The sequence below is a fragment of the Bombina bombina genome, chromosome 4 (genome assembly GCF_027579735.1).
Source record: "Bombina bombina isolate aBomBom1 chromosome 4, aBomBom1.pri, whole genome shotgun sequence".
Taxonomy (NCBI): Eukaryota; Metazoa; Chordata; class Amphibia; order Anura; family Bombinatoridae; genus Bombina; species Bombina bombina.
In genome coordinates, this window is record NC_069502.1 from 460,153,233 (window position 1) to 460,180,543 (window position 27,311).

General features: G+C 38.9%; 1 protein-coding gene across 2 annotated transcripts in view; it reads left to right on the top strand.

Annotated features, from left to right (window-relative positions):
- LOC128656427 (matrix metalloproteinase-23) overlaps nt 1-27,311 on the top strand; it is a 132,253-nt gene that overhangs the window by 47,201 nt on the left and 57,741 nt on the right. For both annotated transcript variants that reach the window (XM_053710332.1, XM_053710330.1), the window contains exon 4: nt 19,781-19,948. In XM_053710332.1, the coding sequence (XP_053566307.1) occupies nt 19,781-19,948 (168 nt within the window). The remainder of the gene's footprint in view (nt 1-19,780; nt 19,949-27,311) is intronic.

The window sequence follows — 27,311 nt, forward strand, 5'->3', positions numbered from 1 at the left end:
TTAGGATGAAACTAACTTTAGGAGATATATCAAGCTGCAAATTCAGCTTTAAAGTCTTAACCTCATTCATTTATGATGCTTGACAGGCCCTGCTCTCTTGCACTTGATGGTACAAGACAAGTGGTGGAGCAGCATAAGCTATTGCTTGTACTTTGTCATATCACTGCTTGTTAAATGGGGCCCATCATGAGCAATAAATAACTCTCTGTGCTACTCTGTAGATATGGACATTCTTGTAAAATAAAAAATGCTTAATACTTTAGAATAGAGATTCTAATGTTTATGGCTCAGGCACTTGGATTTTCTCACACTTAAAGGGACACTGTACCCAATTTTTTTCTTTTGCGATTCAGATTGAGCATGACATTTTAAGCAACTTTCTAATTTACTCCTATTATCAAATTTTCTTCATTCTCTTGGTATCTTTATTTGAAATGCACAAATGTAAGTTTAGATGCCGGCCCATTTTTGGTGAACAACCTGGGTTGTCCTTGCTGATTGGTGGATAAATTCATCCACCAATAAAAAAGTGCTGTCCAGGGTACTGAAACCAAAAAAAGCTTAGATGCCTTCTTTTTCAAATAAAGATAGCAAGAGAATGAAGAAAAATTGCTAATAGGTTCAGTGTCCCTTTAATATTCTAAAAATGTGGTCTGCAGCCCTTGGAAGATAAACACTGGACAACCCTGCTTTAGAAGATTCTAGGGATCCTGTGAAAGAAAATCTGTTCATTTGAGGCATATACTTACACACCTATAAAACAAGATCGGCTAGATTACAAGTTTTTGTCGGTAATGGTGTGCGGTGTTAATGAGCATTTTTTTCTCATCGCTCACTTAAGACAACGCTGGTATTACAGGTTTTTTTAAACCCGGCGTTAGCCACAAAAAAGTGAGCGTAGAGCAAAATTTAGCTCCACATCTCACTCTAATACCAGCGTTGCTTACGGTAGCGGTGAGCTGGTAAAACGTGCTCGTGCACGACTTCCCCATAGGAATCAATGGGGCAGAATCGGCTGAAAAAAAACACCTGCAAAAAAGCAGCGTTCAGCTCCTAACGCAGCCCCATTGATTCCTATGGGGAAATAAAAGTTATTTCTACACCTAACACCCTAACATGAACCCTGAGTCTAAACACCCCTAACCTTACATTTATTAACCCCTAATCTGCCGCCCTCGACATTGCCAACACCTACATTATAATATTAACCCCTAATCTGCCGCTCCGGACACCGCCGCCACCTACATTATACTTATGAACCCCTAATCTGCTGCCCCCAACATCGCCGACACCTACATTATAGTTATTAACCCCTAATCTGCTGCCCCCAACGTCGCCACAACTATATTAAATGTATTAACCCCTAATCTGCCGCCGCCACTATAATAGTTATTAACCCCTAAACCTAAGTCTAACCCTAACCCTAACACCCCCTAACTTAAATATAATTTAAATAAATCTAAATAAAATAACTACAATAAAATAAATGATTCCTATTTAAAACTAAATACTTACCTATAAAATAAACCCTAAGATAGCTACAATATAACTAATAGTTTATTTTAACTAGGTACAATAGTTATTAAATAGTTATGAACTATTTAATAACTTCCTAGTTAAAATAAAGACAAATTGACCTGTAAAATAAAACCTAACCTAAGTTACAATTACACCTAACACTACACTATAATTAAATTAATTCCCTAAATTAACTACAATTTAATTAAATAAACTAAAGTACGAAACCCCCCCCCCCCCACTAAATTACAGAAAAAAATAAAATAATTACAAGAATTTTAAACTTATTACACCTAATCTAATCCCCCTAATAAAATAAAAAAGCCCCCCAAAATAATAAAAATCCCTACCCTACACTAAATTACAAATAGCCCTTAAAAGGGCTTTTTGCGGGGCATTGCCCCAAAGTATTCAGCTCTTTTACTTGTAAAAAAAAATACAATACCCCCCCAACATTAAAACCCACCACCCACACACCCAACCCTACTCTAAAACCCACCCAATCCCCCCTTAATATAACCTAACACTAACCCCTTGAAGATCACCCTACCTTGAGACGTGCACAAGTGGTCCTCCAGAGGGGCAGAAGTCTTCATCTGATAGAATCCTATCAGCCAATTGGAATTCAAGGGACGCCATCTTGGATGACATCATTTAAAGGAACCTTCATTCATCGGGAGTCGTCGGAAGAAGAGGATGCTCTGCGTCGGCTGGCTTGAAGATGGACCCGCTCCGCTCCGGATGGATGAAGATATAAGATGCCGCCTGGATGAAGACTTCTGCCCATTTGGAGGTCCTCTTCTGCCCTGATCGGATGAAGACTTCTGCCTCTCTGGAGGACCACTTGTGCCGGCTGGGTGAAGACGTCTCAGGTAGGGTGATCTTCAAGGGGTTAGTGTTTTATTAAGGGGGGATTGGGTGGGTTTTAGAGTAGGGTTGGGTGTGTGGGTAGTGGGTTTTAATGTTGGGGGGGTATTATATATTTTTTTTACAGGTAGAAGAGCTGATTACTTTGGGGCAATGCCCCGCAAAAAGCCCTTTTAAGTAATTTAGTATAGGGTAGGGATTTTTATTATTTTGGGGGGCTTTTTTATTTTATTAGGGGGATTAGATTAGGTGTAATTATTTTAAAATTCTTGTAATTATTTTATTTTTTTTCTGTAATTTAGTGGGGGTTTTTTTCGTACTTTAGTTTATTTAATTTAATTGTAGTTAATTTAGGGAATTTTTTTAATTATAGTGTAGTGTTAGGTGTAATTGTAATTTAGGTTAGGTTTTATTTTACAGGTACTTTTGTATTTATTTTAGCTAGGTAGTTATTAAATAGTTAATAACTATTTAGTAACTATTGTACCTAGTTAAAATAAATACAAACTTTCCTGTAAAATAAAAATAAACCCTTAGCTAGCTACAATGTAACTATTTGTTATATTGTAGCTAGTTTAGGGTTTATTTTATAGGTAAGTATTTAGTTTTAAATATGAATAATTTATTTAATTGTAGTAATTTTATTTAGTTTTATTTAAATTATATTTAAGTTAGGGGGTGTTAGGGTTAGACTTAGGTTTAGGGGTTAATACATTTAATACAGTGGCGGCGACGTTGGGGGCGGCAGATTAGGGGTTAATAAATGTAGGTAGGTGTCGGCGATGTTAGGGACGGCAGATTAGGGGTTAATACAATTTAACTAGTGTTTGCGAGGCAGGAGTGCGGCAGTTTAGGGGTTAATATATTTATTGAAGTGGTGGCGATGTCCGGTCGGCAGATTAGGGGTTAAAAACTTTAGTTAACTGTTTGCAATGTGGGTGGGGGCCTCAGTTTAGGGGTTAATATGCAGTTTATGGGTGTTAGTGTACTTTTTAGCACTTTAGTTAAGAGTTTTATGTTACGGCGTTAGCCCATAAAACTCTTAACTACTGACTTTTAAATGCGGTAGGAGTCTTGACAGGAGAGGGTGTACCCGCTCACTTTCTCCAAGACTCGTAATACCGGTGTTAGGAAAATCCCATTAAAAATATAGGATACACAATTGACGTAAGGGGATTTGTGGTATGCTCGTGTCGCGGGAAAAAAGTGAGCGGTACACCTGTAACTGCCAGACTCGTAATACCAGCGGGCGTTAAAAAGCAGCATTGGGACCTCTCAACGCTGCTTTTTAAGGCTAACGCAAGACTCGTAATCTAGGCGGATGTTTGTCAAGACGTTGAATGGTTATTTTGACATTCCCCAATAAATAATTTCATCTCCTAGGGATTATATTATTTCTGCAGCAACTTTCCTTTCACACAATATTAGAATAAATTACAGAAGCTTTATATATTTTGCCTGCTCTTCCTGAAATATACCTCAGAAATTATGCTTTTCTACCCACCCCCGCAGAGGCTGGAGTGCATACCACAAGCTAAAGAATGCTGTAGTTTACCTGACCTTGTCACATGCTACACAGTGACTGCTTAGATCAGTACAGGAGCTTGAAAATATCTGGTTCTAATAAGTTGCGGTGATTGACATAAGAAAAACATACTCACTAGGTTTTTCAAGGACTTTTCCTCTGGATTGCTCTGAAATAGTAAAACCCAGCAAAAATCACTTACAAGATTAAAGTTTTAAATGCTTTTAAAACATTTATTTTAGATGTATATATTTCGCAATGCTGTTTTTGTTGTTGATATACGTTATGTATATATAACAAAAACTGTAATTTCCATCTAATCTTTCATTTACCCTACGAGAACAATAAAGCTGGTGTTAGCTTTTACTTTTTTCAGATTTAAAATCCAGTGATCTGTTTTTATACTATTTTAGTTTATTGTTCATAAAATATAAGAGAAAATAAAGTACTTAAAAGAAGTTTTGATGCAAATAACAAATACACATTCACACATCCCATCAAATTGATATATTCTTATATGCTGTAATTTATAGATTAGAGACAGTAATATAGTATTAAGGGCCAGATAATAAGTGTAGCAGTATTTACCACCCCCGCTCACATGCTAACTTTGCTAGAAGTAAGCTTTTTTGCGCACGTCAGTAGCGCTCGTATTACAAGTTGAAAGTAAAAACTTTTTCCTCGCACACTAACCCGATGCACGCTAAAACCCAGTTAGAATATCATGACCGCATTACCATATTCTCCCATAGAAGTCAATAGAGCAAAAAACACCCAACGCACAAACCCGATCGCATATTTTCAAGTGCGCTAACCCGACATGAAAATATGAATATTTCACATTCCAATGTTCTTCACATAGTAGAATATGTTCTATTTATTCATACTACATATATCTATACCTATATATAAGTCAAAGGAAAAAAGTAAAGTATAATGCACAGGTATGAGAAAAGACACCCAATAAGGGATGAACACCCTTCTCTCTGATGCGATTTTTCCAAAATCCCACTTGGGACAAATGAACTATGTCCTGTGTAATCACACACTTAAACACTTAAAAGATCATATGTTGTAAAAAACAGAGCACTGGACACGGTAAACTGGCAATATTAAGGTGGTGATATAACTGCGAGGACTACTGCCTCTGGCTGTTCTCACTCACCGTTTGCATGCTACCATAGCATTAGCTCCTCTGGCTTTGTGTACCGGTATCCAAATGTCCTTGCAGATAACTCCACAGTCAGCTCCTTTGTATTCAGCGTTCAGCATGTACCGCTGCAAACACTGTGTGACGTGGTGTATCCGATGATCTGTGCATGTGATCCTTGGCGGCCAATCACCTCTTTGTTGTTCAGGTGCCAGCTCTATGACGCTGTAGGTTAGACGCTGCAGGAATGAAGTCCTCCTGCATAAAGAGAGAAGGGCTGTCGAGCTCACTGAGACCCAGGATCCTGGCCAATGGATAATTGCAAGAAAGAAAACGTAGATCCTGTGGTCAATATGTAAAAACAGTCTTTAATTCAATTCCAAAAGGATAAAAATAAACCCATGGAGTGTCCAGCACACGCAAAAATACGCACTATGTACTCAAGCTAACATGTTTCGGTATGGCACCGTAATCATAGCTAATAGAGTACACCAGTGCATCTATTTAAAAGCCAACGAAGGACTTCATTGGTTACTAACATCAACCAATTACAAGTGTTCAATTGTGTTAACATTAACTGCTTCCATACAAGGCAGAAATTCCAATACAATCCCCAACATATGGCTGAAATGACAGCTAGTAATATAAAAACTGTAAATACAGACAAATGCTTATTATTATTCGTACATTGTAACATCATATAGTATAATGCTTTGTTATTGAATAACATATTATGTACCCTTTGGTCATATACTCTAAATGAGAGAAAGGAAAACTCCTTAATGCACTATACAAAATAGAATAAATTAAACTATGGGGAGAGGGAAGGAAAGGTATGTGTAGATGGATATGTACATATTGTGAGAAAAGGGTAATAAACCCTTATATGTGTGTAAAAAAGAACTAATAGAATAAAATTATGTGGGTACTTGGCTGAAAAAAGAGGTGTTCAGTATACCATAAATATTGATAACAACGTCACCTATGATAAAATAGGGTATACATAGATACTTATCCTATAATACAGATGGATATACATTAATGCTTCAGTGGAAATGGTTAGTAATATATATATATATATATATATATTCATATATTTTCGTAAATTCATAAAAAGGCTTCTGATAGGTGTGTATTAAGTCACCTTCATATTTAAAGTACACTTGAAGAAAAATAATAAATAACCCCTAAATCTGCATGGATGCATTACTTAGATGCACACACATATAGTTACAAACTAGCATCATAGTAATAATGTAAAAATTAATTTATCCGTAAGTGTCAATCCAAGAACTAATGCAAAACAGTGGGTGAGGGGATATACCTTAAAGAAAACCCCCCAAGGAAGCCTATAACTGAGAAACCATGAAGTCTCATTCAGAATATATATATATATACTACAATAGATTCTCAAACTGGTATTAAACTGTGTTGTCATAGCTATCCCTGCATAGCAGGGACTAAACTCAGAAACCTTATTTCCAGTACTTTATGAGGTCGTATTCTGAATTGAGACCACTGGGTACTCTGGTATGAAGTTTGAAAATCCAAAACATCTCACGTTTGCCTAAGATTTGGTCTGTATCACCTCCACACGAGGGAGTTATAACCCATTCAATAGCTTGCCACCTCAGTGTAGCATTGCTCTTGTTATGTACATACTTGAAATGCTTAACCAAGGGGGTAGTGGCTTTGCAAATTTTGATAGAAGACAAATTATTTTGTATCCTGGTGTTTACTTCAGTTGTGGTAAGTCCTACATACTGAAGGTGGCATTCTATGCACATGAGTAGATAAATGACATAGGAGGATGTACAGTTGAGGCAGGAAGTGATCTTAAACACTTCACCCGTAACTTCAGAATGAAATTCCTCTGAAGTGATACTAAAATCGCATGGCTTGCATCTAGATTTGCCACACTTGTACATCCCCCTATGTCTAATCCAAGACCCTTGTTCTCTCTCAGTACTGCATTTTCGTCTTCTATCAGCGGATGATACGCTTGTAGGTTGCGTAGACAAGGGTCTACACTGCTGCTATAGAAAGAGTAGAACTATAGGGAACATTTTGTCCCCTTCTGAATTACCAAGCAGTACTGAGAGAGAACAAGGGTCTTGGCTTAGTTATAGGGGGATGTACAAGTGCGGCAAATCTAGATGCAAACCATGCAATTTTGCCTGCCTCAACTGTACATCCTCCTATGTCATTTATCTACTCAGGTGCATAGAATGCCACCTTCAGTATGTAGGACTTACCACAACTGAAGTAAACACCAGGATACAAAATCATTTGTCTTCTATCAAAATTGGCAAAGCCACTACCCCCTTGGTAAAGCATTTCAAGTATGTACATAACAAGAGCAATGCTACACTGAGGTGGCAAGCTATTGAATGGGTTAGAACTCCCTCGCGTGGAGGTGATAGAGTACAATTCTTATGCAAACGTGAGATGTTTTGTATTTTAAAACTTCATACCAGAGTACCCAGGGGTCTCAATTCAGAATACAACCTCATAAAGTACTGGAAATAAGGTTTCTGAGTCTAGTCCCTGCTATGCAGGGATAGCTATGACAACACAGTTTAATACCATTTTGAGAATATATTGTAGTATATATATATATATATATATATATATATATATATATATATATATATTTTCTGAATGAGACTTCATGGTTTCTCAGTTATAGGCTTCCTTGGGTTTTTTTTCTTTAAAGTATATCCCCTCACCCACTGTTTTGCATTAGTTCTTGGATTGACACTTACGGATAAATTAACTTTTACATTATTACTATGATGCTAGTTTGTAACTACATGTGTGTGCATCTAAGTAATGCATCCATGCAAATTTAGGGGTTATTTTTTTTTCTTCTTCAAGTGTACTTTAAATATGAAGGTGACTTAATACACACCTTCTATCAGAAGCCTTTTTATGAATATATGAAAATATATGACTATATATATATATATATATATATATATATATATATATATATATATATATATATATATATATATATATATATATATATATATATTACTAACCATTTCCACTGAAGCATTAATGTATATCCATCTGTATTATAGGATAAGTATCTATGTATACCCTATTTTATCATAGGTGACGTTGTTAACAATATTTATGGTATACTGAACCTCTTTTTTCAGCCAAGTACCCACATAATGTTATTCTATTGGTTCTTTCTTTACACACATATAAGGGTTTATTCCCCTTTTCTCACAATATGTACATATCCATCTACACATACCTTTCCTTCCCTCTCCCCATAGTTTAATTTATTCTGTTTTGTATATTATTATTATTATCGGTTATTTGTAGAGCACCAACAGATTCTGCAGCGCTATAAACAAAGGGGGAGTACAACAAAACAAATATAGGGATCAAAGGGGTAGAGGGCCCTGCCAAGAGTTGCACTGTTGTAGTCAGTTCTTAAGAAGGTGATCTAGCTGGACTCTTAGGCTTACATGCTAAGGGGGTTCAGGGGATAGCGATGGGGGAGTGGAACTGGTATAAAGTAAGGTTAGCATAGGTTGTATGCATCCCTGAACAGTAGAGTCTTTAGGGAGCGCTTGAAGCTTTCAAAACTAGGGGAGAGTCTTGTGGAGCGAGGCAGAGAGTTCCACAAGATGGGAGCCAGTCTGGAGAAGTCTTGTAAACAGGAGTGCGATGATGTAACCAGAGAGGAGGAGAGTAGGAGGTCATGAGCAGAGCGAAGGGGACGGAAGGGAGAGTATCTGGAGACAAGGTGTGAGATATAGGGGGAGCAGTGCAGTTGAGGGCTTTGTATGTCAGGGAATTTTGTGTTTGATCCTAGAGGCAAGAGGAAGCCAGTGAAGGGATTGGCAGAGAGGTGCAGCAGATGAAGAGTGATGTGTAAGGAAGATGAGTCTGGCAGAGGCATTTATTATGGATTGTAAAAGAGCTAGGCAGCAGGTGGGGAGACCAGAGAGGACAGAGTTGCAGTAATCGAGGCTGGAAAGAATGAGAGAGTGGATTAAAATCTTAGTTGTGTCTTGTGTAAGGAAGTGTCTAATTTTTTTAAGGTGGAAGCGGCAGGCTTTAGCCAAGGACTGAATGTGAGGAGTGAAAGAAAGATCTGAGTCAAATGTGACCCCGAGACATCGGGCATGTGGAGTTAGGGGTAATGATGGAGTTGTCGACAGTTATAGAGAGATTGGGAGTGGAGATTTTGGAAGAAGGGGGGGAAAATGAGGAGCTCAGTTTGGAGAGATTTAGCTTGAGGTAGTGAGAGGACATCCAGGAAGAGATGTGAGAAAGACAGTTAGTGACACGGGTTAGCAAGGAAGGAGATAGGTCTGGTGCAGAGAAGTAGATTTGGGTGTCGCCGGCATACAAATGATATTGGAAACCGTGGGACTTTATTAGGGAACCTAGTGATGACGTGTAGATTGAGAAGAGAGGGGGACCGAGGACAGAGCCTTGCTGTACTCCAACAGAAAGTGGTGACGGGGCAGAGGAGGCCCCAGAGAAGGCTACACTAAAGGTACGGTTTGACAGGTAGGAAGAGAGCCACAAAAGGGCTGTGTCACAGTTGTCAAAGGATTGGAGGGTTTGGAGGAAGAAAGGGTGGTCAACAGTGTTAAAGGCTGTGGATAGATCAAGGAGGATAAGCAGAGAGAAGTGGCCTTTTGATTTTGCTGTAAGTAGGTCATTGGTAACCTTAACAATAGCTGTCTCTGTGGAGTGATGGGGACGAAATCCAGATTGCAATGGGTCAAGAAGGGAGTTTAACGTAAGGAAATGGGATAGGTGTGCATATACTAGTTTTTTGAGAAGCTTTGAGGAAAGAGGGAGGAGGGAAATAGGGTGGTAGTTGGATCGGGAGGTAGGATCAAGGGAAGGTTTTTTGAGGATAGGTGTGACCAGTGCATGTTTCAGCAATGAGGGAAATATACCGGTGCTGAGAGAGAGGTTGAAAATGTGTGTTAGTATAGGGGTAAGGGTAGCAGAGACGGAGGGGAGTAGCTGTGAGGGGTTAAGGTCAAGGAGACAGGTAGTGAGGTGAGAGCGCAGTATAAGTGCCAAAACCTCTTCCTTGGTAACAGGGGAGAATGAGATAAGTTTAAGGTTATGTGGGTTGTGGTTGAGTGAGAGCATTTGAGGGGGTGAGAGGATGGAATTATGTTGAGAGCTGATTTCATTTCTGATGGAGTCAATTTTGTTATTGAAGTGGCTGGCAAAGTCCTGAGCTGACATATAAATTGTATTAGGAGGTGGGGGAGGGCGGAAGAGAGTATTAAAAGTGGAGAACAGACATTTTGGGTTTGAAGAAAGATTAGAGATAAGAGTAGAGAAGTAGTGTTGCTTATGGAGATTAAGGGCAGAATAGTAGGAGTTCAAGATGAATTTGTAATGAAGAAAATCAGCTGAACTCAGAGATTTTCTCCAGTGCCACTCAGCAGTACGGGAACATCTGCGTAGGTATCGTGTCAGAGGAGTATGCCAGGGCTGAGGATGAGTGTGTGATTTCCGAGCTATGGTAAGAGGGGCAAGATTGTCAAGGATGGATATAAGGGTGCAATTATAGTGGCAGATAGATTGTTCAGGGCAGGAAAAGGGGGAAAAGGATGAGAGGAGAGGTTCGAGGGAATTAGCAAGCTGTTGCTGATCTAATGGCATAATGCTTCTGTGAAGTTTGGTGTGAGGAGTAGAAGGAGGGAGAGTTGTAGGGAGGGATGATATGTTGCAAGTAACGAGATGGTGGTCAGAAAGAGGAAAGGGGGAGTTTGTGAAGTTTGAGAGAGTGCATCGATAGCTAAAGATCAGGTCAAGAGAGTGACCGTCTTTGTGAGTGGGAGAATCAGTCCATTGTGACAGACCGAAAGAAGAAGTGAGTTGCAGAAGTTGTTTTGCAGATGAGGCAGTGGGATTGTCAAGAGGGATGTTGAAGTCACCAAGAATTAGGGCAGGGGTGTCTGAAGAAAGGAAATAAGATAGCCAGGCAGCCAAGTGATCTAGAAATTGAGATGAGGAGCCAGGGGGTCAGTATATGACTGCAACACGTACAGAGAGAAGGGAGAATAAGCTAATCATGTGTGCTTCGAATGAGGGAAATGTGACTTAAGAGATGGGATGTATTTGTTGAAAGGTGCAACGAGAAGAAAGTAAAATCCCTACCCCACCTCCTTGTCTATTACTAGACCTAGGAGTGTGGCTGAAGTGGAGACCCCCATATGACAGAGCAGCAGTGGAGCCAGGTTTCTGTTAGGGCCAGAAGGTTGAGGGAGCGGGAGATGAAGAGGTTGTGTATAGAAGTGAGCTTGTTGCAAACAGAGCGAGAGTTCCAGAGTGCGCAAGTGAAAGGGGTAGTGGCTTTTGATGCAAGAGGAATGTGAGTAAGGTTTGCAGAGTTTTGTTTCTCCTGTTAAGTGTAGTCAGTCCACGGGTCATCCATTACTTATGGAATATATCTCTTCCTAACAGGAAACTGCAAGAGAATTACCCAGCAGAGCTGCTATATAGCTCCTCCCCTCACATATCATACTCAGTCATTCTCTTGCAGCCTAACTAAAAAGGAAGCTGTGAGAGATCTGTGGTGTTTTTTAACTTAGTTTATTTCTACAATCAAAAGTTTGTTATTTTTAAATGGCACCGGAGTGTGCTGTTTATTCTCAGGCAGCATTAGAAGAAGAATCTGCCTGGGTTTTTTTTCTATGGTCTTAGCAGACGTAACTAAGATCCACTGGCTGTTTCTCATCTGAGGAGTGAGGTAACTTCAGAGAAGGGGAATAGCATGCAGGGCTCCCCTGCAACAAATGAGGTATGTGCAGTAATTTATTTTCTGAGGAATGGAATTGACTGAGAAAATAATGCTGATACCATTGTAAAGTAAGTTCAGCCTTAAATGCAGTGATAGCGACTGGTATCAGGCTGATGTGTGTGTGTGTGTACACTGAATGTATTTTTCTAAGGAATGGAATTGACTCTGAAAATACTGTTAATACTGAAATAATGTATGAGCCTTAACTGCAGTAAAAACGACTGGTAGCAGGCTTATTAATAATAATACATAACTTTCAAATGTATGTTTAAAACGTTTACTGGCTTGTTAATCGTTTTTGTGAGGTATTTGGTGATAAAACTTATTAGGGCATGATTTTTATCACATGGCCATTTTTGTTTTCTGCATAGAAACAGTTTCTGAGCTTCCCCACTGTTGTAATATGAGTGGGAGGGGCCTATTTTAGCGCTTTTTTTGCGCAGTAAAAATTCAGTCACAATCTGTCTACTTCATCCTCCATGATCCAGATCGTCTCTAGAGAGCTCAGGGGTCTTCAAAATCCATTTTGAGGGAGGTAATCAGGCACAGCAGTCCTGTGACAGTGTATTTGACTGTGAGAAAAACGTTAATTATATAATTGTTATCCGTTTTTGGGTACTAAGGGGTTAATCATCCATTTGCTGGTGGGTGCAATCCTTTGCTAACTTAATACATTTACTGTGAAAATTTGGTTGCTATAACTATTTTGGTCATTGTTATTTCAACTGTGTCAGTTTTTCTGTGCTTCTTAAAGGCACAGTAACGTTTTTTATATTGCTTGTAAATTAATTTTGAAAAGTATTTCCAAGTTTGCTAGTCTCATTGCTAGTTTGTTTAAACATGTCTGACTCAGATGAATCTCTTTGTTCACTATGTTTAAAGGCCAATGTGGAGCCCAATAGAAATTTGTGTACTAATTGCATTGATGCTACTTTAAATAAAAGTCAATCTTTACATGTAAAGAAATTATCACCAGACGACGAGGGGGAAGTTATGCCGACTAACTCTCCTCACGTGTCAGTACCTTCGCCTCCCGCTCAGGAGGTGCGTGATTTTGTGGCGCCAAGTACATCAGGGAGGCCCTTACAAATCACTTTGAAAGACATGGCTACTGTTATGACAGAAGTATTATCTAAGTTGCCAGAATTAAGAGGCAAGCGCGATAGCTCTGGGTTAAGGATAGAGCGCGCGGATGAGATGAGAGCCATGTCAGATACTGCGTCACAGTTTGCAGAACGTGAGGACGGAGAGCTTCATTCTGTGGGTGACGGATCTGATCCAGGGAGACTGGATTCAGAGATTTCCAATTTTAAATTTAAGCTAGAGAACTTCCGCACATTGCTAGGGGAGGTATTAGCGGCTCTGAATGATTGTAACACGGTTGCAATTCCAGAGAAATTATGTAGGTTGGATAGATACTATGCGGTACCGGTGTGTACTGACGTATTTCCTATACCAAAAAGGCTTACAGAGATTATTAGCAAGGAGTGGGATAGACCGGGTGTGTCTTTTACCCCTCCTCCCATATTTAGGAAAATGTTTCCTATTGACGCCACCACACGAGACTTATGGCAGACGGTCCCTAAGGTGGAGGGAGCAGTTTCTACTTTAGCTAAGCGTACCACTATCCCGGTGGAGGATAGTTGTGCCTTTTCAGATCCAATGGATAAAAAATTAGAGGGTTACCTTAAGAAAATGTTTGTTCAACAAGGTTTTATTTTACAGCCCCTCGCATGCATTGCGCCTGTCACTGCTGCGGCAGCATTCTGGTTTGAGTCTCTGGAAGAGGCCATTCGCTCAGCTCCATTGGATGAAATAATCAACAAGCTTAAGACACTTAAGCTAGCTAACGCATTTGTTTCTGATGCCGTTGTGCATTTAACCAAACTTACGGCTAAGAACTCCGGATTCGCCATCCAAGCGCGCAGAGCGCTATGGCTTAAATCCTGGTCAGCTGACGTGACTTCTAAATCTAAATTGCTTAATATTCCTTTCAAAGGGCAGACCTTATTCGGGCCCGGCTTGAAAGAAATTATTGCTGACATTACGGGAGGTAAGGGCCATGCTCTACCTCAGGACAGGGCCAAATCAAAGGCCAAACAGTCTAATTTTCGTGCCTTTCGTAACTTCAAGGCAGGAGCAGCATCAACTTCCTCCGCTCCAAAACAGGAAGGAGCTGTTGCTCGTTACAGACAGGGCTGGAAAGTTAACCAGTCCTGGAACAGGGGCAAGCAGGCCAAGAAACCTGCTGCTGCCCCCAAAACAGCATGAAGAGAGGGCCCCCTATCCGGAAATGGATCTAGTGGGGGGCAGACTTTCTCTCTTCGCCCAGGCTTGGGCAAGAGAGGTCCAGGATCCCTGGGCGTTGGAGATCATATCTCAGGGATATCTCCTGGACTTCAAAACTTCTCCTCCACGGGGGAGATTTCATCTTTCAAGGTTATCAGCAAACCAAATAAAGAAAGAGGCGTTCCTACGCTGTGTACAAGACCTCTTACTAATGGGGGTAATCCACCCAGTTCCGCGGACGGAACACGGGCAGGGATTCTATTCAAACCTATTTGTGGTTCCCAAGAAAGAGGGAACCTTCAGGCCAATCTTGGACTTAAAAATCCTAAACAAATTTCTAAGAGTTCCATCATTCAAAATGGAAACTATTCGAACCATCCTTCCCATGATCCAAGAGGGTCAGTACATGACCACAGTGGATCTAAAGGATGCCTACCTTCACATACCGATTCACAAGGACCATTACCGGTATCTGAGATTTGCCTTCCTAGACAGGCATTACCAGTTTGTAGCTCTTCCCTTCGGTTTAGCTACGGCTCCAAGAATCTTTACAAAAATTCTAGGATCACTTCTGGCGGTACTAAGACCGCGAGGCATAGCGGTGACTCCGTACCTAGACGACATTCTGATACAAGCGTCAAGTTTTCAAACTGCCAAGTCTCATACAGAGATAGTTCTGGCATTTCTGAGGTTGCATGGGTGGAAGGTGAACGTGGAAAAGAGTTCTCTATTACCACTTACAAGAGTTCCCTTTCTAGGGACTCTTATAGATTCTGTAGAGATGAAAATTTACCTGACAGAGGCCAGGTTATTAAAACTTCTAAATGCTTGCCGTGTCCTTAACTCCATTCCACACCCGTCAGTAGCTCAGTGCATGGAAGTAATCGGCTTAATGGTAGCGGCAATGGACATAGTACCATTTGCGCGCCTGCATCTCAGACCGCTGCAATTGTGCATGCTAAGTCAGTGGAACGGGGATTACTCAGATTTGTCCCCCCTACTAAATCTGGATCAAGAGACCAGAGATTCTCTTCTATGGTGGCTTTCTTGGCCACATCTGTCCAAGGGGATGACCTTTCGCAGGCCAGATTGGACGATTGTAACAACAGACGCCAGCCTTCTAGGCTGGGGAGCAGTCTGGAATTCCCTGAAAGCTCAGGGATTATGGACTCAGGAGGAGAAACTCCTCCCAATAAATATTCTGGAGTTAAGAGCAATATTCAATGCTCTCCTAGCTTGGCCTCAGTTAGCAACTCTGAGGTTCATCAGATTTCAGTCGGACAACATCACGACTGTGGCTTACATCAACCATCAAGGGGGAACCAGAAGTTCCCTAGCGATGTTGGAAGTCTCAAAGATAATTCGCTGGGCAGAGTCTCACTCTTGCCACCTGTCAGCGATCTACATCCCAGGCGTGGAGAACTGGGAGGCGGATTTTCTAAGTCACCAGACTTTTCATCCGGGGGAGTGGGAACTTCATCCGGAGGTCTTTGCTCAACTGATTCGTCGTTGGGGCAAACCAGATCTGGATCTCATGGCATCTCGTCAGAACGCCAAGCTTCCTTGTTACGGATCCAGGTCCAGGGACCCGGGAGCGGTGCTGATAGATGCTCTGACAGCCCCTTGGGTCTTCAACATGGCTTATGTGTTTCCACCATTCCCGATGCTTCCTCATTTGATTGCCAAGATCAAACAGGAGAGAGCTTCGGTGATTCTGATAGCGCCTGCGTGGCCACGCAGGACCTGGTATGCAGACCTAGTGGACATGTCGTCCTGTCCACCGTGGTCTCTGCCTCTGAGACAGGACCTTCTAATTCAGGGTCCTTTCAAACATCCAAATCTAATTTCTCTGAGGCTGACTGCATGGAGATTGAACGCTTGATTCTATCAAAGCGTGGCTTCTCGGAGTCGATTATTGATACCTTAATACAGGCTAGGAAGCCTGTTACCAGAAAAATTTACCATAAGATATGGCGTAAATATTTACATTGGTGCGAATCCAAGAGTTACTCATGGAGTAAGGTTAGGATTCCTAGGATATTGTCCTTTCTACAAGAGGGTTTAGAAAAGGGCTTATCTACTAGTTCGTTAAAGGGACAGATTTCTGCTCTGTCTATTCTTCTACACAAACGTCTGGCTGAAGTTCCAGACGTTCAGGCTTTCTGTCAGGCTTTAACTAGGATTAAGCCTGTGTTTAAGTCTGTTGCTCCGCCGTGGAGCTTAAACTTAGTTCTTAATGTTCTTCAAGGCGTTCCATTTGAACCCCCTTCATTCCATTGATATCAAGCTGTTATCTTGGAAAGTTCTGTTTTTGATGGCTATTTCCTCGGCTCGAAGAGTCTCTGAGTTATCTGCCTTACATTATGATTCTCCTTATCTGATTTTTCATTCAGACAAGGTAGTCCTGCGTACTAAACCTGGGTTCTTACCTAAGGTAGTTACTAACAGGAATATCAATCAAGAGATTGTTGTTCCATCTCTGTGTCCTAACCCTTCTTCAAAGAAGGAACGACTTTTGCATAATCTGGACGTAGTCCGTGCCCTGAAATTCTATTTGCAGGCAACTAAGGATTTTCGTCAAACTTCTTCCCTGTTTGTCGTTTACTCTGGACAGAGGAGAGGTCAAAAGGCTTCGGCTACCTCTCTCTCTTTTTGGCTTCGTAGCATAATACGCTTAGCCTATGAGACTGCTGGACAGCAGCCTCCTGAAAGGATTACAGCTCATTCTACTAGAGCTGTGGCTTCCACCTGGACCTTTAAAAATGAGGCCTCTGTTGAACAGATTTGCAAGGCTGCGACTTGGTCTTCGCTTCACACTTTTTCAAAATTTTACAAATTTGACACTTTTGCTTCGTCGGAGGCTATTTTTGGGAGAACGGTACTTCAGGCAGTGGTTCCTTCTGTTTAATGTTCCTGCCTTGTCCCTCCCTTCATCCGTGTACTTTAACTTTGGTATTGGTATTCCATAAGTAATGGATGACCCGTGGACTGACTACACTTAACAGGAGAAAACATAATTTATGCTTACCTGATAAATTCCTTTCTCCTGTAGTGTAGTCAGTCCACGGCCCGCCCTGTTTTTACGGCAGGTCTAAATTTTAATTAAACTCCAGTCACCACTGTACCCTATGGTTCCTCCTTTCTCGTCTGCTTTGGTCGAATGACTGAGTATGATATGTGAGGGGAGGAGCTATATAGCAGCTCTGCTGGGTAATTCTCTTGCAGTTTCCTGTTAGGAAGAGATATATTCCATAAGTAATGGATGACCCGTGGACTGACTACACTACAGGAGAAAGGAATTTATCAGGTAAGCATATATTATGTTTTTCTGAGTCTATGGGACGGTACACATGGATGTGCACGGCTAGGCAGTGGTTGGGGACCAGGATTATGGGAGATGTCCCCAGCAGTAAGTAAAAGCAAGAGGGAGAGTGACATGAGATGAGATACGGATTTGCAGTAGTGAGACAAGCTGCAGGGGGCAGAGAGAGTGTTTAGGAATAGGTAAAGTTCATGAGTACAAAAGTAAGTTGAGGTTAAGAGAGATGGATTAATGAACAGTGCAGGTGGAGATGGAGAAGGAGTAATTGAATAATGTAGTTTGTTATAGAGACAAGAGGTTGCAAAAATGATTATGAATATATTGAGCATTTTTACAAAATTGGGAACCAGTTAAACACATAAGACACCGTATTACAGTAGCAATTGCATAAGAAAACAAAAAGGTATATGAAACATAATTTACAGAAGTACTTGCCTTGTGTCTTGCCCCTTGCCCAATCCTTGTTCAATTCTTGTATAATTCTATTGTTAATGCCTCAGTTATAAAATGTTCACTTTGAAAATGTGAACATATGTTGTTGTAGCAATGCACTGCCCAGTGCAATGCACAGCCCAAACTAGTGTGAAATATATGCAGGCAGGGCAGTCAGTATAGTGCATTAAGGAGTTTTCCTTTCTCTCATTTAGAGTATATGACCAAAGGGTACATAATATATTAGTCAATAACAAAGCATTATACTATATGATGTTACAATGTACGAATAATAATAAGCATTGGACTGTATTTACAGTTTTTATATTACTAGCTGTCATTTCAGCCATTTGTTAGAGATAGTATTGGAATTTCTGCCTTGTATGGAAGCAGTTAATGTTAACATAATTGAACACTTGTAATTGGTTGTTGTTAGTAACCAATGAAGTCCTTTGTTGGCTTTTAAATAGATGCACTGGTGTACTCTATTAGCTATGATTATGGTGCCATACCGAAACATGTTAGCTTGAGTACATAGTGCGCATTTTTGCGTGTGCTGGACTCTCCATGGGTTTATTTTTCTCCTTTTGGAATTGAATTAAAGACCGTTTTTACATATTGACCACAGGATCTACGTTTTCTTTCTTGCAATTATACCTATATATAGATTATTATATATATATATATATATGTCTATATATGTATACATATGTTTTTATGTGTTTATATGTGTATATATGTCTGTAAATACATATATATACAAATATAAATACATAAAATACATATGTACACACATAAATATATATATATATATATATATACACACATACATATTTAGACATGTATAGGTATGTCTCTCTATGTTAAAGCCCTTTTGTCTGCCCTTTTTTTCTTTCTTTCTAACACCTGAGAACTCATATCTTTGAGCCATTACAACTTTTTATGCAATATTTTTTTTTTTTTATTAGATAGTGTTATGAGTGTAACTGCACATTTAAAGGGACATTAAACACTTTGAGATTGTAATATAAAATGATAAATCATATATATATATATATATATATATATATATATATATATATATATATATATATATATATATATATATATATATATATATATATAACTACAACACTGCAGTATACTTTCATTATTTATTTTGTCTTCTTTTCCTGTAATTCCATTCTGAAATTGTAAGCTTTTCAGTTCCTGTTAGAAATTAAAGTGCAGAACACTGTTATATTCCACACAGCCATTGGCTACACACTCTAGTGACCTATTCATAACTGTCCCTAATTGGCCACAGCAAAGAAGGTAACGTAAGTTACAACATGGCAGCTCCCATTGTTTTATGGACATTAAAACTACACTTTTTTGTCATTATTTAAATAACTAATACATCTGTTATTCTCAGACTAATCTTTCCTTTGAATGCATCATTCTATGTAGCATTTGTTTAGTGTTTAATGTCCCTTTGTCCTATTTTTGATGTGTTTTGTGACACTTTTTTGTTTTTGTGAAACGGTTAACCAGAGCTCTGAGGTCACGCTATCCTGACGTTTGTTAAATCAAATTGAACCCAATCGATTGTCTTTACTTTCAACTTGTAATACAAGAGCTACATCTGACTCAAGCAAGCAGCCGTGATAAATTGTATATCGTTTTCAAGTAACTGTTAGCGCACCACTCATAATCTGGCCCTAAATATATGTACATATGTGTACAATTTACTTTTTTGGGGAGAAAGCTGTTGACAGTCATCATGGCCGTTAGCCATTGGTTTAGAGGTCATCTGTTGTCTTCAGCGATAACATGGCAATGTTATACCTCCAAATATTTTATTCAATTCTCTCCTTGCTCCCTTTCTCATTTCAGGATTTTACTCCTTTAATCACAGTGATTGCTGGAGCTCACCACTACATCCTTGCTTTGATGGTTTAAATGGGGAGTTGGCACATGCCTTTCTACCTCCACGTGGGGAGATTCATTTTGACAACCACGAGTTTTGGGTTCTTGGACCTTCCCGCTTCAGTTGGAGACAGGGTAAGTGTCTATTTTATTTTCACACTTGTTAGTTATACATTCCAAGTGTCCAAGATAATTCAGCACCAGTGTAGTGTGCTTACTGCCAGGCCTCACACCAAAGACCCATAACATATAAAGAAAAACAGAGGCAGCAGCATCACTCGAAATAATCTACAAATGTATTGGAAGTGCAACAAAATTAAAACAGCAACGTTTCGGACACAATAGTCCTTAATCGTGCATAAATTGTTACAGATATTGCAGGCTTAAAGTGTCAGTAAACCTAAAAAATAATGTTATGTAATTCTGCACATAGTGCAGAATTATATAACATTATATTAGTGCTATCGTTATAAAACCTTATATTCCCTTTTAATTTTTTTAAAATATGCCAGTTTTTCAGACCCGCTCTCTGTACTCTGCTGAGCGGATCTGTTTTTTTCATACAGTGCATCAGGCCAGCTGTATAGTCACAGCCCGGCCCGACCGCGCCATTATACACATTGCAGCTCCCTCCTGCTGTCAGACAGAGCAGGAGCGAGCTGCACTTAATGTTATGGCGCGGTCAGGCCGGGCTGTGACTATACAGCTGGCCCGATGCGCTGAGTAAAAAAAACAGACCCGCTCAGCAGAGAGCAGAGAGCGGGTCTGTAAAAGTGCCATATTTTTAAAAAAATTCAAAGGGAAAAAAGCTTTTATAACAATAGCACTAAAATAATGTTATATAATTCTGCACTATGTGCAGAATTATATAACATTATTTTTTAGGTTTACTGTCCCTTTAAATAGCACTCTAAACCCCACCCCCTCTGACATCACAGAGCAACTCTACCTCTAATCTATAAAAAAAACAAATGCACATTTAAAGTGACAGTACATAATATAAACACATAGGTAAAATTACCTCAAAACTGTACATTTCACATATTATTTTATATCACTTTAAATGAATTTATATACAAAATCTCACAGAAATAGGGCTAAATCCCATTCTTTTTCATAGGTATCCTACTCTCTATATGATAGATCCAAAAGGCCTCTCTCTGTTTGAGCCTTTTGTCTCTATCCCCCCCTTGTCTATCTACAGGTATATGTTCTATTTGGCATCTTAATTGACTCACTGAATGTTCTTCTTCCTTAAAATGACAGGCTACTGGTGATTTTTCATATCCGTTCCTAATGTTAGATTTATGTTCAACAATGTGGTCTCTGACCCTTCTCGTCGTCTCACCAACATAGAGTTTTGAACACGGACATTTAAGAATATAAATAGCATACTAAGTGTTACAGTTGAAAAACCCATTAATAGTACATTTTTTCCCAGTACGGGGATAGAAAAAGTAAGAACCCCTTATTAGACTGTTGCAGTTGATACACCCTAAACAGGGAAAGCAACCATTATTCTTAGTACCTAGCATGGTTTGTCTTAGTATCCTACTGGGGCCTACATCCGACCTGGTCATTTTATCCCTCAAACTTTCAGACCGTTTGTAGGCTGCCATAGGGGGTTTCTTAAATTCGGTTATTAGAGGATTGCTCTGTTGCAAAATGCCCCAATGTTTGTTGATAATTTAAAAAAAATTTGGGCTTTGATTATTAAACTGAGAGACAAAAGCTATTCTGTCCCTATTCTCAGATTTTTTCTTTTGCATATTTGTAGCCAAAAGTGTAGACCTAGGAATTTTCAGCACTTGTTCCCTCTCCTTCTCTATCAGCTCCTCTGGATAGCCTGTATGTCTAAAAACCATAGCCATTTCTTTCAATCTGGTGTCCAAAACTTCAGTATTTGTAACTACTTAATTTGGGGCAACAGAGCAATCCTCTAATAACAGAATTTAAGAAACCCCCTATGGCAGCCTACAAAAGGTCTCAAAGTTTGAGGGATCAAATGACCAGGTCGGATGTAGGCCCCAGTAGGATACTTACTTTTTACATCCCGTACTGGGAAAAAATTACTATTAATGGGTTTTTCACCTGTAATACTCTATGTTGGTGAGACGACGAGAAGGGTCAGAGGCCACATTGTTGAACATAAATCTAACATTAGGAACGGATATGAAAAATCACCAGTAGCCTGTCATTTTAAGGAAGCAAAACATTCAGTGAGTCAATTAAGTTTCCAAATAATAGAACACATAACTGTAGACGAGGGGGGGATAGGGACAAAAGGCTCAAACAGAGAGAGGCCTTTTGGATCTATCATTTAGAGAGTAGGATACCTATGGGTATGAATAAAGAATGGAATTTATCCCTATTTCTGTGAAATTGTATATATAATCCATTTAAGGTTATTTAAAATAATACGTGAAATGTACAGATATGAGGTAATTTTAACTATGTGTTTATATTATGTACTGTCACTTTAAATGTGCATTTGTTTTTTATAGATTAGAGGTAGAGTTGCTATGTGATGTCAGAGGGGGTGGGGTTTAGAGTGCTATTTAAGTCTGCCACATCTGTAACAATTTATGCATGATTAAGGACTATTGTGTCCGAAACGTTGCTGTTTGAATTTTGTTGCACTTCCAATAAATTTAGATATTATTTCAAGTAATGCTGCTGCCTCTGTTTTTCTAGTTATACATTCCAGCCTCTCATTTCAAATTAACTTGAAAACTCTGTCACTACATAATAATCCTCACCAGAGAATACCAAATTAATGTTTGAGCACTCCATAGGATATGAGAGAGCCTTCTGTTTTATCCATGGTAGACTAAAAGTACAACCCTACTTGAAGTTGATCATTTGTTTTTAAAACCCCTATCAACCCCAAACATTTGGCAAGCCCCCCCCCCTCCCCCAGGCAAAAAGAAAACCCTATTTCAACACAGTGGGAAGATCAGCTATTGTTCTCTGAACAGTCTGAAAACCTTTTTTTTACTCTAAAAATGATGAGATAATCCTTACTCACCTGTAAAATAGTGGAATCGTATTTATTTACTCTGTAATATATTCTAAGGCCACAATTTAAAAAAGTCTAGAGTAAGATTTTTTTCATGTTAACAACTGTTATGTCTGCAGTTGTTATACAATATGGAAAGAATGGTGTTTTAGCAGTCTTTTTTCGTAAGAGACAAATTTCAATTTAAACATGTGGTTCTACCTGTTAAAGGTCTTGCCTTTTCATGTTAAAGGGACTCTGAATACAAGGTACAAATGAGTAACCAATCAAAGTTGGAGGGCTCAGTTTGATAGTGAGCTATACGATCTCAGTCCTGGTTGGTTAATATATTAACCAATTGTGATTGCTTTCAAAAATTATATAAATAGGAGGGAACACTGGCCTAGGGCCTAGGCCCTAGGCCCACAACAACAGCAAGGAAGAGAAAAAGGGGAATTCTTCTTCCTCCAGCATGGAGAAGCCAAATATAGACTATGATGAATTGATGAAATCTTTATTTGGGAGGATGGGGATTCAATCAAAGGGGTATGTTTAGGGTTTGGGGGTATTACACTGGTAAACTTTTGTAGGTGGGTGGGTTTCAACTGTGGCCAGTACAGATAGTTTAATGACAAGAAGAGGGCTCAGTTAGGATAATTGTAATGGGTTAGGTAACGGGTTCATGTAACTGTGAAGTAACAAAGGTAGGTATTTTTAGACCCAATATTATTATTACTGGGATCAGAGTTCCTCATAGCTGGTCATTCCAGCCAGCTGTAAGGAGGTGCTATTACTACATATATAATATAGTATTATTGCACTGTCACTAAATAATAGCAATCTGAGTGAAATACAGCCGCTAAAATTGAACCACAGTGAAAAAAAAAATGTTTTTCTTAGTCTCAATTTTAGGATAGGATCTCGTCCACATAGTTCAGGCTTTAATATCCTTTATTTACAACTTTAAAGGGCCATTATAGTTGATAAATTGCAGCTCTATTACTTTAGAGCATGTCATTTTAGACCTTGCACCTATTGCTGGGGTTAAACACATAGTACATGACCTTGCTGTGTAACAAGCACTGCTGATTGGATCAGCAGCAGGTTCCACTTGGGGCCAGCAGTGTTCTCTGGCTCCCAAGCGATACTTACTATGTGTTAACCACTTTGAGGGGGTTAAACACACAGAGACTATAATAGCCCTTTACAGTGACGTGCGGTGAGGTCTGAGGCTGGTGAGGCACTAGATATTTTACGCTGAAGCAAGACATATACCGCGGGCCACACGTACCCCCAACAGGCCAGGTTTTATTTTTATGCTGAACCAGTGCATAGATTAAATAATAAGCTGATAGCTGAGAGCATGTTATTAACCATGGTGTTAGTGATCAGATGATTATTTTACTTTTGCGCTGGTTTAGCTATAATGAAAACCTTACCTGTTGGGGGTACTTGAGGACCACAATTAAGATACATTTCACTAAAGCACCAGCTCATCTGCAATATGTTGATTACCTGACAAATAAAGCAGGTTGTAATAGTGTGATCATATATTACAGCAGTGGAAAATTGTATTGCAAATTAACTTCAGAGAAAAACAAAACAAAAACCTTTGTTCTTTTTAAAATCTTTCTTTAATAAATAAATTCCAAAGTTTGAACTGCAACATATACTTTAATAAATAAATTCTATATTTTTAACTTTAAAACATATACTTTAATAAATACCTTCTACAGTTTTCACTGTAACATATACTTTAATAAATACCTTCTACAGTTTTCACTGTAACATATACTTAAATACCTTCTACAGTTTTCACTGTAACATATACTTTAATAAATTCAACAGTTTTAACTAACATATACTTTAATACCTTCTACAGTTTTCACTGTAACATATACTTTAATAAATTCAACATTTTTAACTAACATACTTTAATAAATACCTTCTACAGTTTTCACTGTCACATATACTTTAATAAATACCTTCTACAGTTTTCAATGTAAGATATACTTTAATAAATTCAACAGGTTAAACTAACATATACTTTAATAAATACCTTCTACAGTTTGCACTGTAACATATACTTTAATAAATAAATTCAACAGTTTTAACTGTAGCATACTTTTATAAATAAATTCAAGTGTTAACTGTAACATATACTTTTATAAATAAATTCAACAGTTTTAACTGTAACATAAACTTTTATAAATAACTTCAACCGTTTAAACATCTAACCAAAAGTTGTTTTCTATTTGAATAGCTTTGCTCCGCTCCCTTATTTATAAACAAAGTCCATTCGGCGGTCTTTTTTTACAAAATTTTCAATCACTTTATTCATAAAGCCTTCATTGTCTTTGTCATGAAACTCTACCAATCTTCTGCGCTCAATGGCTAAAATTGCCAGGGATGATAGTCGTCCCTGATCAGTTCTATTCCTGGTGTGTGTTTTAATTATCTTTAAAGCAGAGAATGAGCGCTCAACAGAGGCTGTTGTAGCTGGTATTGTGTGAACAAGATGCAGTAGTTTAACAGCCTCTGGAACAGTCTGCATCAGATCGTTTTTGGCCAAAAATTTCATGAGATCTCCAGGTGATTTGCATTCAGTCCTTAAAACTTCAGAACCATACAATCCAACTAGATCACATTTTAGTCTAACCAAGTCAAAATATTTGGCATATTTTCTAAGGCTCTGCAGTTTTTCGTCATCAATATTTTTTGACATCTCTAGCAGTTTGGTGCAATCGACCAAACTAAGGAATTCAAGCTCACTAAATTTATCAAAGCGAACTCTCATTTGAACAGTGACATTGTCTATAATGTTGTAAAACAATCTTCTCCTCACATCTTTTATTGGCTCTCTACTTCTTGTTCTTTCGTTATCTGTCAGCCCCAGTCTGACGCATTTCTCCTCAAATTCCCCATAGAAAGTGTCAAACTCTTGTCTCTTGCTTTCCAGAAATTTCATAGTGTCATCAATTCGCCGACAGCAGAATCCAACATCCATCAGTTTGTTCTGCAGCAAACGAAAGAGTATGTCAGTTTGTAGGAAAATGGCCTCATATGCCATTAGCAAGAAGCAGGTTGATGATTTATTAAGAAAGCTATTATAGCCTTTCGCCATTATATAGGCCTCATTGTCCCAATCAGCTGGATTTTGTCGGATAAACTGGAACATAGCACGCAGATCAATTTGGAACATGTTGACTGTATGCACTAGTCTGGAATGTGAACTCCATCTGGTGGGTGCTGATCTTGGTAAACGTCGCTTCACAAAGTCGTCCAGTACTTGAGTGCGCTTGGTTGACTTACTGAAAAACGTGGCCATTCCCTCAAGTATTGAAAAAAATACTTTACACTCAGGTATAGATTTGGCAGAATGGGAGAGCACCAGGTTTAACTTGTGGGCATAACAATGTATAAAAGTGGCTTCTGGTATTTTTTCTTTAATCTTGGCCTGCACCCCATTAAGATCTGATGCCATCACAGAGGCTCCGTCGTAAGTCTGAGCTACCAGCTTTTCAAGACAATTGTATTTCTCCAACACTCCCAATACATAATTTGCAATAGCTGGTGCTCTTCTGTCAACGACTTGATCAAAGCCTAAGAATGCCTCCTTCACCTCACAAGTCTCCTCCCTTGTACACACATAACGCAAAATTACAGATATCTGTGTTATGTTTGTTATATCAGTTGTCTCGTCTACTTGAACAGCAACAAATGGGGCTGCATCAATCTCTGTTTTAATATCTTCTCTTATTACATCAGCGACTGCTTCAATTAAGTCATTCTGAATTCTGTTTGAACATCCAGAAAACACAGTGGATGTCTTCAAATGTGTATCCAAACGTGCATTATCATCTGCATAAGAATGTAATAGCTCCACATAGTTGCCACGATTATAAGATGTTGCACCCTCCTCGTTACCACGAAATGCTATTTCCTGTTTGCCTAGATAACAGGTTGCCTTAATAAGCTGTTTTAAAATTTCACGGTTTTCTTTCACTTTAGCATTGTGGTTGCTGATATTTCTTTTCCGCTGTTCATTCAAAGACAGGTCTATCCTTGTCCCACTTCCAAATGTTTTTAAACTAATTTGGTTTTGAATATGACTTGTGGATTTTTCATGTTTGTTGATGGCCCTTGACAGATTTTTCAAGTCAGCAAATCCAGTACTTGTCCAAACATTTTCGTTAGTGGAGAACAATATACATGAAAAGCAGTAAAGGCGGTTCTTCGTAGCACAGCCACACAACCATTCTTTCCTTTGGTACCACTCTCATGGTTTTCTCTTTTTGAACCAAGCCCTTAAGCTCAGGCATTGGTCTTCCATTATTTATTAGTGCAACTTTTGATGGATAGTCCAATCTTGAAAAATTTTGAAGGTTAGATATTGTGTTTTCCATTTTCAAGATAATGAAAATTTGAATACTGAACGCCTGGCAAGAGAGAAAAAGAGAAATTATGAGAGAACTAAAGTAAATTAAATTAAACCATAAA